The sequence below is a fragment of the Brassica rapa genome, chromosome A03 (genome assembly GCF_000309985.2).
Source record: "Brassica rapa cultivar Chiifu-401-42 chromosome A03, CAAS_Brap_v3.01, whole genome shotgun sequence".
NCBI classification, from domain to species: Eukaryota; Viridiplantae; Streptophyta; class Magnoliopsida; order Brassicales; family Brassicaceae; genus Brassica; species Brassica rapa.
The window spans coordinates 5,422,765-5,434,990 of NC_024797.2; the positions used below are offsets into that span (position 1 = coordinate 5,422,765).

The window sequence follows — 12,226 nt, forward strand, 5'->3', positions numbered from 1 at the left end:
ATATTGCTTGTTCTAAGATTCTGTCTGTGATGCATCGAACATATACTTGTTCTTAGGACTTGTTAATTAAATGATTTAAGACGGCACATAAACCACTTGCAATATTCACTATCCGATATTCTCAGTCTCCGATAAGAAAATTTATAAGGAATAAAAAAAAAAGAGAAAGTGTAAAGATTAACGAGCATTTGCACAAAATAACAACGAAATTCATCGTATATTTAAATATAAATGTCAACCGTAGAATTTCTCTACCAAATAAGCTGGATCAAAACGATGTTCAACATTGTGGGATACGTATGTGAAAAAAAAATAGTTTTGTGTGTTCATATTATGAAATAAGACTTTGTACAACCAGTAAAATCATGCATTAAATTTTATATACAGATCTTAACTAGTAGCATTTCTAATTTGTTTTTTTTTCTTTTTGACAAATTAGCATATCTAATTTGTACAAGGTGGTTCTGCCTTGGTTTCGCTTGCCATCGCTCAAAAGTCTGCACCTTTTATCGGTCAAGTTCTCGGGTGAAGAATCCATTGCAAGTTTCTTACAGATTTGCCCTGTTCTTGAATATTTGGTTATAGACAGTGTGATGTTCGAGGATGTTCCGGTTTGGTTTTGTTTGCCATCACTAAAGAGTCTGCACCTTTTATCGGTTAATTTCTCGGGCGATGAATCTTTTTCCAAGCTATACAAAGGTGCCCGGTTCTTGAAGATTTGGTTATAAACAAAACCAGAGATGACAATGTGATGATACTCAACATCAACGCGCCTTCTTTGAGGAGCTTATCTATTGATAACTCTATAGGGGAACGTACCTACGTTGAGGAGAATCATGCGTTTGTGATAAATGCTCCTTCTTTGGAGAAAATGAACTTTAAAGATACATTCAGTAGCTGTCTAGTGTTTGAGCATATGCCGGAGGTGATAGAGGCGAATATCCAGGTTATTTGTGGCCAGTCTGAGAACTTCATAGGGTCTCTTACCTCAATCCGTCATCTCCCTCTATGTTCTCTATCTTCAGAGGTAAAAAAACTTTGTTACTCAAATAAATGTCAAGAACTCAAGATTCTCCTTGTATGTTTTATTATTTCAATATAGTAAACTATGCATATTTCAATTGCAGACACCATATCCTAGTGGCACTACCTTCCCCTATCTTGAACATTTAGAGCTATGTACATGTTCTGATGAATGGGCCAATCTACTTGCTTGTTTACTCAACGACGCTCCAACAGTCAAATATCTAAAGCTTAAGTCGGTATGTAATATAGTTTTTTTTTACTAGTATGTTTATATGAACATGTTGAGGTAACAGCATTTGTAATGTTTCTCTCTTTTTTTTTTGTCTCAGCAACATGGTGCCCATTACAATGATCCGATGGTCCTCTGGAAGGAACCAACAGCTGTTCCGGAATGTTTATCGACGCATCTAGAGATCATGGAATGGAGACAATATGAAGGCACAGAGCAAGAGAGGCATATGGCTGCGTACATACTAGCAAACGCTACATGTTTAAAGACGGCGACATTCTCAACAAGATGTGGAGACAAACATCACAACGTGCTCAGAAAGTTGAAGAATCTAAACAGAGGTTCAAAGACATGTCAGTTATTGTGTGACTAAACTCTTATGTGATGTGGTGTGTGTGTCTCTCTAGAAGACACATGAGATTCTTAGGTTTTTTCTTCCCTTTTCTCTGACTTTATTTTTGTAGTTTATGGGTTTTATTTTCCGAATCTCAAGACCTTTTATTATACAAGATTTATATCCTCTCTGCATTCCAAGAGGATATTCAGAACAAAGATCTCTCAAGTCCATGATTATTTTGGTCGCTGCTTGAATTATGTAAAATCTTAAAAATATATTAATTATGTACAAAACTTAGATTTATACTACCTAGAATTTTTTTAAGAAAAAGAAAAATACTTATGAGCCTTAAAAACCTGGATCAAGATTTAATTTAACCATTTTAAGCATTATATACCAATACAAATAAATGACTGTATCACTCATTGGTGACTAGTGATTGACATACATTACTTTGAATCTAACTCTTAATGAGAATGCAGCACAAAAAGAAAAATGACCCGTAGATTCTATACACGAATGTAACCAGTTTTCCTAATAACCAACATATAATACCATCCTTAGATCAATAATAATCTTTATATATAAAAGAGACTTTCAATCTCTCCTGGTGATGCCAACAAGGACGACACGTCATCAATTCGTTCAAGGAGAGCGCAACACCTGTCCTCATTAAACAAAACGCAGCGCTCCAACCTAATTCTCGCCTTTGTTCATGCGAGTCTGATTTCGGCGAGAATGACGATCGATAGTTCTCGCTCTGTCTGTAACGTAACTCGACTTTAATGGCATTAATACAGACGCAGTACGAGCCCTTCGATGCGTCGTTTCCGTCGGCGAGTCTCTGCTATAAATTTGCTCTAAGACTGCGATGTTTGGCCTCACCCTAACGCATTCAGAGAAGCTCAACTCTGTCAGCGACAATCTGTACCAATAGATCGGAGAAGTTGTGAATCCATATAAGAAGGTAATCTTTGTAATTGGCCAAACCTTGGCTCCTTTTGTTGAAGACAACTGCATCCCCTGTTTCGGGTTTGGCCGCTGTGAGTTTGTTTCCCTATAAAAATCTTATCTTCGATCTATACTACTCACTATGTTTTCTTCCATCATTATTCAGCAACGAACCATGACGAGAAAGTCTTCAGCTTCCACTGTGACAGGTAAAGTTTAAAGCTTTTTAAAAGAAAGAAAAAACAGATTTTGGATACTTAATGTGAAGGTCACGTTCTGAATGTGAAGGTGACAAGAGGTTTGGCTATGACCTAGGAAGAACTCAGTCAACAAGAGAAATCAACTATGGAAGCCATTGTTGACGAGAGGTAAAAGAACGTGCAATATTTTCTTCTTAAATTCAGCAACTTTGTTTTTCCACAAGCTAATTTTCTGGAGTTCCTTTAACATTGCAGCTCATACGCTTTGTCGATTGTTATAGTCAGTGTTGGAGACGTCCCATGGGCAGACATGAGGAAGTTCGATGACATGATCCCTAAGCGTGAATTCAATAACTTTCTTCTCCGATTTGAAGTCCGCCAAGAATTTTTTTCTCCGATTTGAAGTCAGGTAACACCAGTTCTGGCTCCCAATACTGCAAAATTTTGTTCCTTTTCTAGAGTAACAGTGTTTTGATTCCCTTGGATTGCAGGCTAAACTTGCTCCAGAGGCTCTTGAATTTCCTGTGGGGGCATCTATTTTTTTTTACTTTTCTTTATCCCAGTTGCTCTTTCTCGATACTATTATCAATTAAATTATTATCTTTCTGTTTGTCTGGATCAGATGTGTCATTCTTGAGGAGGGTAACATCGTTGCTTCAGGGCTTAACCGAACTAATGAGACAGGCAATGTAATCTTTTATAAACTTTCACCTATTTCTCTGTATGAGTAACTCTGAAACATAAAACAATGCGATGACATAGAGTGTTTATTGATTGTCATGTTGGTTGCTTCGTCTATGCTACTTAATAAGTCGTTTGTTATAATTTTGTTCAGAGAGGCCACAAGACATGCAGAGATGAAGCAATCGATGAACTTATTGGACAATGCCAAAAAGATAGACTTTCACCTTCACAAGTCGCTGAGAAATTCTCGAAATGCGTTCTTTACGTAACATGTGAACCTTGCATAATGTGTGCATCGACCCTATCCTTCCTCGGTATGATTCCTTAACATGAACTTGAAATGTTTTTTCTGTTTGTTTGTTTGTTCCTGATATGATATTTTCTTTAATCGAAGGTATAAAGGAAGTATATTATGCATGCGGAAATGATAAATTTGGGGGTTGTGGTTCCATATTTTTGCTTCACTTAGAGAGTTCTTAGATATAAGATATCCTTTGTAGACCCTAAATATCACACTACAAACTTATTAGAAAAAAATCGGCCTTATTAATTGAAGTCTGTGATCTCTGTTTTTTATAGTGAAGAATCTCAAAGAGGAAAAGTGCAGAGGAATAATGGCAGACGCAGCTGTATCTCTTTTCAACTCTGTTCTTTGATGAAACATCTTAAACACAGTTTTTTTTTTTTTTTGTAGTTTTAGCCCCAAAGCCACACCGCCCTGTAGTTCAAAGAGAGAGGACTTAGCCTCTTAGACGCGGACATGGTTTGAAAATTGGAGTTTCTGATTAAAATATGAAGAAGTTGAGGTGGAGGTTGTCAAATGATAATTCTATGTTTGTTTTTGCTACATTTGGCACATGAAACGTTATCAATTACATCCAAAACAATTGTATATCCGCCTAAGTTGGAGCTCTCAATCTCAAGCTACTAAGTTGGTTTTCTAACTTAAGGAATTAGTTGTATGTGACTGTAAAGTTTTATTTTTGTACGGGTAGATGATAGACATGACCATCATTAGAAGAATAAAAGATTAACTCAGTTTTTATTTTTTCCTTCGATCAAATCTCTGTTTCTATCTCTTTCCTTTAACCCTGACAAGCAACACTCTTAACATACTTATTTTTTCTACCCATATTGGTTGGTTTTATGGTTAATTTGTCAAGTAAACATACAAGTGTTTAAAAGGCATGTATAGTTGATATTTATAACGAAAAGAAAGATGGCAAGTTAAATAAAGGTGTGTAGAGAAGCTGAACTATGCGCTGCTGCTGAGTGAAATGCAACTTGGACAGGAAACAAAGGTGGGAGAATACATATTGAAGCCAAAGACAATTGAAAGAGAGAAGACTTTCGTTATTTTGGACATCCCGCAATGTTTTTTAAAAAATGCTTCATAATGTAAATTTATATAAAATAACTTTTTTTTCTAACTTCCCGCCCGTAGGGCGGGCCGACCCTAGTTTGTTATATACAAACCCAAGAGTGGATGAGAGAGAATCATACTCTGAGATAGGTTTTAATCATGGTTGCTCCGGTTGGATCAGAGACCAGATGATTAATAAGACCTTTTCTTAAATTGTTTGGTGCAATGATGAACATGTAGAAAGCAAACAGAACCAGATCTCCTGATGTTAACGTTGATCCTAGAAACCCTTGCCACATCCTGATCAAAAGGAAACCAAAAACATCAGTTTTTCTTGATATTTTTCACATTGTTTTGTTATATATGAATCAAGAATCAATGAGGATTGCTTTACCATTTTGGAAGACGGAAGAAAGTGTGGAAGAAGCTCCTAATGCCTCCGATATCGAGTTGAACTATGAGCGCAAGGCCGAAGAGAAAGAATGCTCTTTGTCGTTTCCTTTCTGATGGCCATAATGTATCCCAAGCTGCCCAACAAAAAATGTAAGTTTATAAGAAAAAAAAGGTTTTATAAATTGTATGAAAGGTGTAAAAGCTCTCTACCTTGTCTTGAAATGTTGATGTGTTTGGTGAAGGAAGTAGTGTCGTGTTTTAGTATATCCGCGATGACTGATGCGTAATTTGGAGCTTCAGACAAAGATCTCACAACTGAATAGCCTGTTTTGAAAGAAAGTTATGTCAGAAAATGGTGCAGACTACTAAAAGATGTTAAAGGCTTTGTTCTTACAACCTGTAGCGGGATGTACCATGCTAGCTGCAGCGCCAAAGGCGAGATTCTTTTGTTCAGTGTTTGGTAAGGAACCACCTACTGGGATATAAGACCATTCCTGTAGTTCATGCTCAAAACAAAATTAACAAAACTTCAACAAAGTCAAACCCTACTTTTTGTTGCTTTGTGTGTATATACCTCTTCATAAGTCTTTAGAATTCTGATTCCGAGTGTTTCTAATCTTAACATGAGCTTCCTCTTTAGCAAATCAAATGGCATGACATCTTTTGAGGCTAAGCATGTCTCCTGCATGGGAATCAAGCTGATGAGCAACAGATTTTCCAGTGATAATGATTAAAACAGAAGGAGAGAAAGAAACAAGAGAGGAGAACCTCAAAGAATACTCTAGTCTTTGTCATCGGCATGGCGTACAGAAACGTTGGATACTCAGCTTCTAAGCTCCGAACTTTCTGGTTCGTATAATCTCTGTAGTCCATGAAAACCATCTGCTCTGGATCATATGGACTGTTTTCCACCTAAAAGTTTTCAAACAGAACAGTCCAAGAGATTCATAATAGTTCCCTCCAGTAATGATTATTATTTACAGTGGAATATATTATTTTTCATACTATACCTCAACCTCCACGCCATATGCAGTTTGGACACAGACTCTAGGTCCCCCAAGTTCGTACTGCAAGAGCTTCCCTGAAGCTGCTCCAGACGCAACAGTGGCAAGCCTGCACGGAACAACGGTGTTTCTTTCACAGGAAACGAGCCTAAGGCCATTAGGAGCTTCTGTTATGCTCTCAACTTTTGAGCTAAGATACGAGACACCTGACTCGGCACACCTATATGAAACATTAATAACGGATTATGCATCTAATCAGGAGATGAGCAATAGCTAGTGAAAAGTATTTGCAAAGTGAAAACCATTCATTACCTCCTCAAGAGCTCCTCGTGGAGTAACCGTCGATTAACTCTTCCATAAGCACGACCGATACTAATGGGATTGTTATCGTCTAGATACACAATGGTATCTCTCCAAACATGCTCAATACATTTTTGCAAGCCAAGATCTTTAAAACAAGTGAACAACAAACACAAACTAGTTACTACAAGACAGTGACCACTAGATAATGAATCATTGAGTTTTTCTTTTTTTAAATTACCGTTGAACTCATCTTCCCAAACACCGTAGTTGTTAGTGAAAGGAAGGTCCGGACCAATCAGTCCAACTTTTAATCCAAGCTTAGCTGATTCAGCAGCCAAGGCTAAACCAGCTGGACCACAACCAATAACCACTAGGTCCAAAGCACCACCATCACCAACTGATATAGGAGGTAACTGTTTATAAACATAACACAACCGATAAGACAAAACTTCAAATCCAGACATCAATTCAATTGTTTCCCTTCCTCAAGCAATGTAAGAGAACCGAACCGGTTATGTGATTTTGGAGCTATATAGTAATTTTTTTAATAAAAGTTTTTAACTTTTTTTTTATAATTCAGAGACTATGTTTATGTATATTAGTTCTAATTTTTTTTTGGAGGTTTAGGCAGCCACTGTTTCACTTACTTAACCTAGATTATAAGACATTCCTTTTCTTCCTAAACAAGTCAAAGGCAGAACATGAACTCAACTAACCTTATCAACGAGCTTAGACTGTTCATCCATGTCCTTGTTCTGCTGCATTTGAACGAACATAATCTCCGAACCACCAGCTTTCACGAAATCTTCCTCGTCAGCGTAATCCTCCCTCACCGCAACGCAACTCTCGCTACCGGAGCCTCCTCCTCCGCCGCCGACGCTAGCTCTGACGACTCTACTACACAAACCGCAGCGAAGATTCTTAAAACTGTATCTCTTCACCACCGGAAACCCCCTCCGGGAGGTCCGAGAAGGAAAAGCTGTGACCGCCATTGCAGCGAAATTGCGAGCACCAACACACTCCATTTTACAAGTTCTTCAGCGAGAAGAAGACGAAGAAGATCTCTCTTCACACCATTGTTGCTGTTCTATTGAAGAGTATAAGTAGCAGAGAAGGGAAGGAGAATCTGGCTTTTTCCTTCGTTATGTTTCCTTTTCACAATGACTTGGAAAAGGGCTTTAGAGACGAGAGGACGATAAGGAGGATAGAACCATAGGGACTCTATTCGCCACGTGTACAAATCTCATTCGTTAAGACATGAACATGCTGCGTAAACGTACTTCGCCTACACAGACACGTGTTAGTGATGTGATTGGCTCGTGCTTTGATACGACGGATGCAAAAAAGGACGTTAACAACGTGTATTGTTGGGCTATATGAGGAACGGGCCTTTATCTTCAGTACCAAATGTATTTAATACATGAAAGTATTGTTGGGCTAATCCAATTTCCATTTGATGTTTGGTTATGACTTAAACCGTTATGTTAACTAGGAGCACTATATCTTTGAGTTTTATTATTTTGTTATAAAGTTTTGAAAGGTTTATTAAGGTATAGATGATGAGTTTCAGGTTCAAGTAGAAAGAAAATGTAAGAAACAAATCATGCAAATTAATCTTTTTTGTGTTTTTGTTTTAGACTAACATTCGCTTTTGACTAAAATTAACAAACATATGATAATCATGCAAAACAAAGAAGAATCATACTTACTGTGAGTATCCGCAAATGACAACTTGGCGTGAGGTAGAGAGTCTTTCAAAGTTAAGGAGTTGCTTAACAATGACAGAATCTTCCTTGTTTCTGTAATTACCAATGCATATTAAAATGTTAACATACTCTAGGGATGTTAGACACCCCATGTGGTCAAGGAAAGATATTACTACTAACTCCCTTCTCACATGGATGTATACTAACTCCCAAGATAAGAGACGCTAGATACGGGCAGCTCTCAAGAAAAGACTGGCTACATTTTCCACATATAGTAGGTTAAATCCAACACGTAAGAAAGTTAGGTTACGGATACAAAGGTGGATCACATCTACATGACCTCAAGAGTATGGGAGAGGATGTTCATAGCTTTGACACACAAGATCCCAAAATGAGAGAATCATGAATCATATTCCTCTTTGGTAGATCATTTAGATCAAACCCTCATTTCGAATTAAAGGCTATAGGCAATATCAATGTCCACCTTAACAACTTGTAAGAAAAGAACTAAATTCAGTTAACTCATGGGATCCGATAAATAAGAACAAAACAAAATCTTTTAAGTTTCGATTTTGGAATGGCTTGATATGGTCTTGAGTTTTCAGAATTTAATGTGGTAAACGATGAATATGGCTGCAACCAGTATGCTTTTCAAACCATCAAGTCTTCTCACTAAGATTTATAGCCTGCAGGCTTATTATTATCTTCTGTAAAGAGAAAACATTTTTACTATTGCTATAAGATCCACAATTACAACATACATATACACACTGATTCCATTTCCAAACACTGAATTTAATGTAACTTCGTAGTAAAACAAAGAAGACTTACACGTAAAAATGAGAAGATTAATAACAACACAAAAAATACTGGTTTCTCTAATATATAGAGTCGAATCTTTATATGATTAATACAAACATGACATGTTTTTTCTCTTTCTAACCGATAGATCAATGGTGGTGATACCTTTCGTCAGAGACATGGAGAGTCTCAATGCCTTTGATAGCAGAATCATAATGTTTCCTAGTGGAAGAAGATCTCTTCCTCTCCGACGTCGAAACCATCCCAGAGTTTCTCAATCCACTGCCCGTACGGCTTCTCTGCAGCTCCTCAGACGTTACTCTCCTCGATGATCCTGCTGATTGTCCGAACAACGACGAGCTTGGCATCTGTCAACAATATAAAAAAAAAAGTATATAGCTTCTTTTACTCTCCTTGAGAAAAAAAAGAAAGAAAAGAGAGCAGTGTTTGATACCATTGGAGCTCTAACAGCAGCTGATGAGTTCTCGAGAGCTCCTGATGTTCTCCTTCTTGATGAATCCATCGGTGGTCTCCCTCCATCTTCCTCTAAACACAAAAAAAAACAATCAAAGCGTTAAAACATCTTATTGAACAAAAGTGCTCCTCTGATTTTAAAGATATTCACCTCCGTATCTATCAGTGCTGGTCAATCCTGGAGGCAAACCCGAACTGGTTCCAGCCGCAGGGCCACGTGTTGGAGGAGCTGTTAGCTGTGACTGTTGGTACTTCAGTATGGTCCAGTCAAACACATAATCGAATTGAAACCCTGCGATACAGAACGTGTAAGAAAGTGTGCATCTTTTGAAGGAAAGAAAACAAAAGCTATCAAGAACCTTCGCGGATGAAGAGATCTCTGAATATTCTTTTGAGGTAACCGTAATCCGGTTTATCATCGAACCGGAGGGAGCGGCAGTAATGGAAGTAGGATGCGAACTCAGATGGGTAGCCACGGCATAAGGACTGGAGGGAAGATGAAACAAGTTTGTGTTAATGAAGAGAAGTAGAAGGATCAAACTTTTGTGGTTGAGAGAGTTTACCTCAATGGAAGTAGAGACTTTCTTTTCGCTGATTCTCTCATATTTTTGTTTCTTGGTTCCAGCTTTAAGCCCTTGCCATGGAAGACTGAGAAAAGAGATTTATAATAAGGAAATGTGGAGAAGGAAGTGAGACAAACGAGGCATGTAAATAGTACTCACCTTCCTTTAAGGAAATACATGAGAATGTAACCAAGAGATTCTAAGTCATCCCTTCTGCTTTGTTCTATATGATAGACAAAAAGGTATTAATAAAGGACAGTGCAAGAGAATCTGCAGAAGTTTATTTGTAAAGCTTACCAATTCCCAAGTGAGTGTTCATACTAGCATATCTTGCAGTTCCAGTGAGATTCTTGTTTTCTCTACAATATAGCAAATGACAGCCGAGTTTAGAATTATGAGTAGGTAGAGGAAACGCAGATTGATTACAAGACAATCATCTCACCGGTAAGGAATGTGCTGATGAGTAGTGTTATCTCTGTACTTCTTTGCAAGACCAAAGTCGATGATGTATACCTTTAGAAACATATTATAAGAGTATCATTTTCCGAGATAACAATTTCAAAAGTAAAGTGAGAACAGAAACAAACATATAGATGAGAAGGAAACCTGGTTGGCGCGTCTCCCTAACCCCATGAGGAAGTTGTCAGGCTTGAGATCTCGGTGGAGGAAAGATTTCGAATGGAAATACTCAACACGGTTTATCTGAATACAGTAAAAGAGTCGATCACTAAACAAGTCTCCTTAGAGGAGAAAGTGTTACATTAAGGACAAGAGAGATGTACCATTTGATCAGCAAGCATGAGGACGGACTTGAGAGAAAGTTTCCTGCTACAGAAATTGAACAAGTCTTCAAGACTAGGTCCAAGTAAATCCATGACCAGAACATTGTAGTCGCCTTCAACACCAAACCACTTGAGATTTGGAACACCAGCTGCCATAATCAAAGGTTCATTAGAGACTAAGGACATAGTTATAAAAATAAAAAATAAAGAATCAAGAGATGAGCTTTTACTTCCTCCCTGTAGAAGTCTGTATAACTTGGATTCATAAAGCAGCTGTGGATGTTTTGTCTTGGCATTTTCCTGCAAAAAAAAAAAAAAAAAAAAACAACACGCTGAGTATTTCATCAAAAGGCTACAAGAAGTAACAAATAAACCCGGAAAAGTAAGAAAATCATACTAAACTGACATGCATTGTCCATAGATGTGAAAGAAACTTTGAAAAATAAGTCAAAAATCAGACTATTGTCCCACATTATCTTCAATATTGATCTAATTCAAGTAACTCTAGTAAATGTTTTTAAAGCTCTAGCCAATGTCATCTATATAGTAAACAACATACATTGTACCACATCATCTTTAACATTGATCTAATTCAAGTAACTTATTAAAATGTATTTAAGCTCTAGCCAATGTTCTCTTTTATAGTAAAGAACAAACATTGTCTCTATCTGAAATTAAAAACCTTTCACATGATGCTAACAAGACACAAAAACAAATGTAAGCAGCAAAGCAAGAACTCACAAGCTTGATAGCGACTTCTTCATTCGTTTGAAGATGAGTACCTAAATACAAGAAAAGGGATTGAGAAAATATCAAGAACATGATGTGAACGGAATGACTTGGGAGTAAAAAGACGAACCGAGATGGATCTCTCCAAAGGAACCGCTTCCGATTTTGCGTCCGAGACGAAACTTGTTACCCACACGAGCCTCCATCAACCCCAAAGCCGACTCAAAAGAGGAAACTTTTATCCTCTGTCGAAACCAAAATGCGTCTTTGAAGAAAACCCTTTAATCCAACGGAGTCAGGGCCGCAAACCCAGGATTGTCTCAGGGAAAGAAGCAAGGAAAGATCGAATTTTCTGGGGAATTAGGGTTGATGAAACAGGGGAAAACAGAGGAACCCGATAGTCACCTTCTCTCTTTAGACTCCTTCTCGTGATCTGGGGAACAACAAAAGGAATGTAGATTGTCTCCTTTGCTTTATCTCTCTCTTTCTCTCTTCACGCGCAATGGATAAAAAGGAAGCTTTGATGAATGAAGAAAGGTGTCGTTTCTCAAAGTTTGGGTCTTTTCTTTTCTCTTTCTCAGCTACACGGTTCCATATATCCCGGTTTGAGATAACCGTAAAACCGGTTCATGATTCTCCATTTAAACACTGTCATAATCTTCTTTTTTTTTGTTTTTCAAA

General features: G+C 37.6%; 3 protein-coding genes and 1 long non-coding RNA gene across 9 annotated transcripts; 2 read left to right on the forward strand and 2 right to left on the reverse strand.

Annotated features, from left to right (window-relative positions):
• Nucleotides 1–431: 431 nt before the first annotated feature.
• Nucleotides 432–2,108, forward strand: LOC103856915 (putative FBD-associated F-box protein At5g56560; the record flags this gene model as incomplete). Its single annotated transcript, XM_033286115.1, has 4 exons — nucleotides 432–595; nucleotides 739–1,027; nucleotides 1,128–1,262; nucleotides 1,356–2,108. Coding segments are annotated over 4 exons (861 nt in total), but the record flags the coding sequence as incomplete, so codon positions are not given.
• Nucleotides 1,950–7,671, reverse strand: LOC103856778 (lycopene epsilon cyclase, chloroplastic). Its single transcript, XM_009133907.3, has 11 exons — nucleotides 7,207–7,671; nucleotides 6,729–6,903; nucleotides 6,500–6,635; nucleotides 6,194–6,407; nucleotides 5,952–6,095; nucleotides 5,758–5,865; nucleotides 5,581–5,677; nucleotides 5,394–5,507; nucleotides 5,185–5,317; nucleotides 4,889–5,090; nucleotides 1,950–2,165 (listed from the first exon to the last, which is right to left on the reverse strand). The coding sequence occupies exons 1-10, from the start codon at nucleotides 7,513–7,515 to the stop codon at nucleotides 4,925–4,927; spliced, it is 1,596 nt and encodes a 531-aa protein (XP_009132155.1). The 5' UTR covers nucleotides 7,516–7,671; the 3' UTR covers nucleotides 1,950–2,165; nucleotides 4,889–4,924.
• On the forward strand, nucleotides 2,185–4,480 carry LOC103856776. Of its 6 annotated transcripts, none has more exons than XR_004456755.1 (8): nucleotides 2,185–2,635; nucleotides 2,710–2,752; nucleotides 2,832–2,911; nucleotides 3,025–3,152; nucleotides 3,235–3,267; nucleotides 3,366–3,432; nucleotides 3,579–3,741; nucleotides 4,007–4,480. It is a non-coding gene; the product is annotated as an uncharacterized LOC103856776 (long non-coding RNA). The 6 variants fall into 6 exon arrangements; XR_004456756.1 differs by having other exon boundaries at nucleotides 2,186–2,559; nucleotides 2,999–3,152; nucleotides 4,122–4,480; XR_004456754.1 differs by having other exon boundaries at nucleotides 2,186–2,559.
• Nucleotides 7,672–8,907: 1,236 nt separating the features above from the next.
• LOC103856779 (casein kinase 1-like protein 12) lies at nucleotides 8,908–12,069 on the reverse strand. The gene is made up of 13 exons (XM_009133908.3): nucleotides 11,676–12,069; nucleotides 11,558–11,598; nucleotides 11,047–11,116; nucleotides 10,817–10,965; nucleotides 10,641–10,736; nucleotides 10,477–10,547; nucleotides 10,332–10,393; nucleotides 10,194–10,257; nucleotides 10,035–10,119; nucleotides 9,831–9,957; nucleotides 9,623–9,763; nucleotides 9,452–9,543; nucleotides 8,908–9,365 (listed from the first exon to the last, which is right to left on the reverse strand). Exons 1-13 carry the CDS (start codon nucleotides 11,749–11,751, stop codon nucleotides 9,147–9,149), a joined length of 1,293 nt encoding a protein of 430 aa, XP_009132156.1. The 5' UTR covers nucleotides 11,752–12,069; the 3' UTR covers nucleotides 8,908–9,146.
• Between the last annotated feature and the right edge of the window lie 157 nt (nucleotides 12,070–12,226).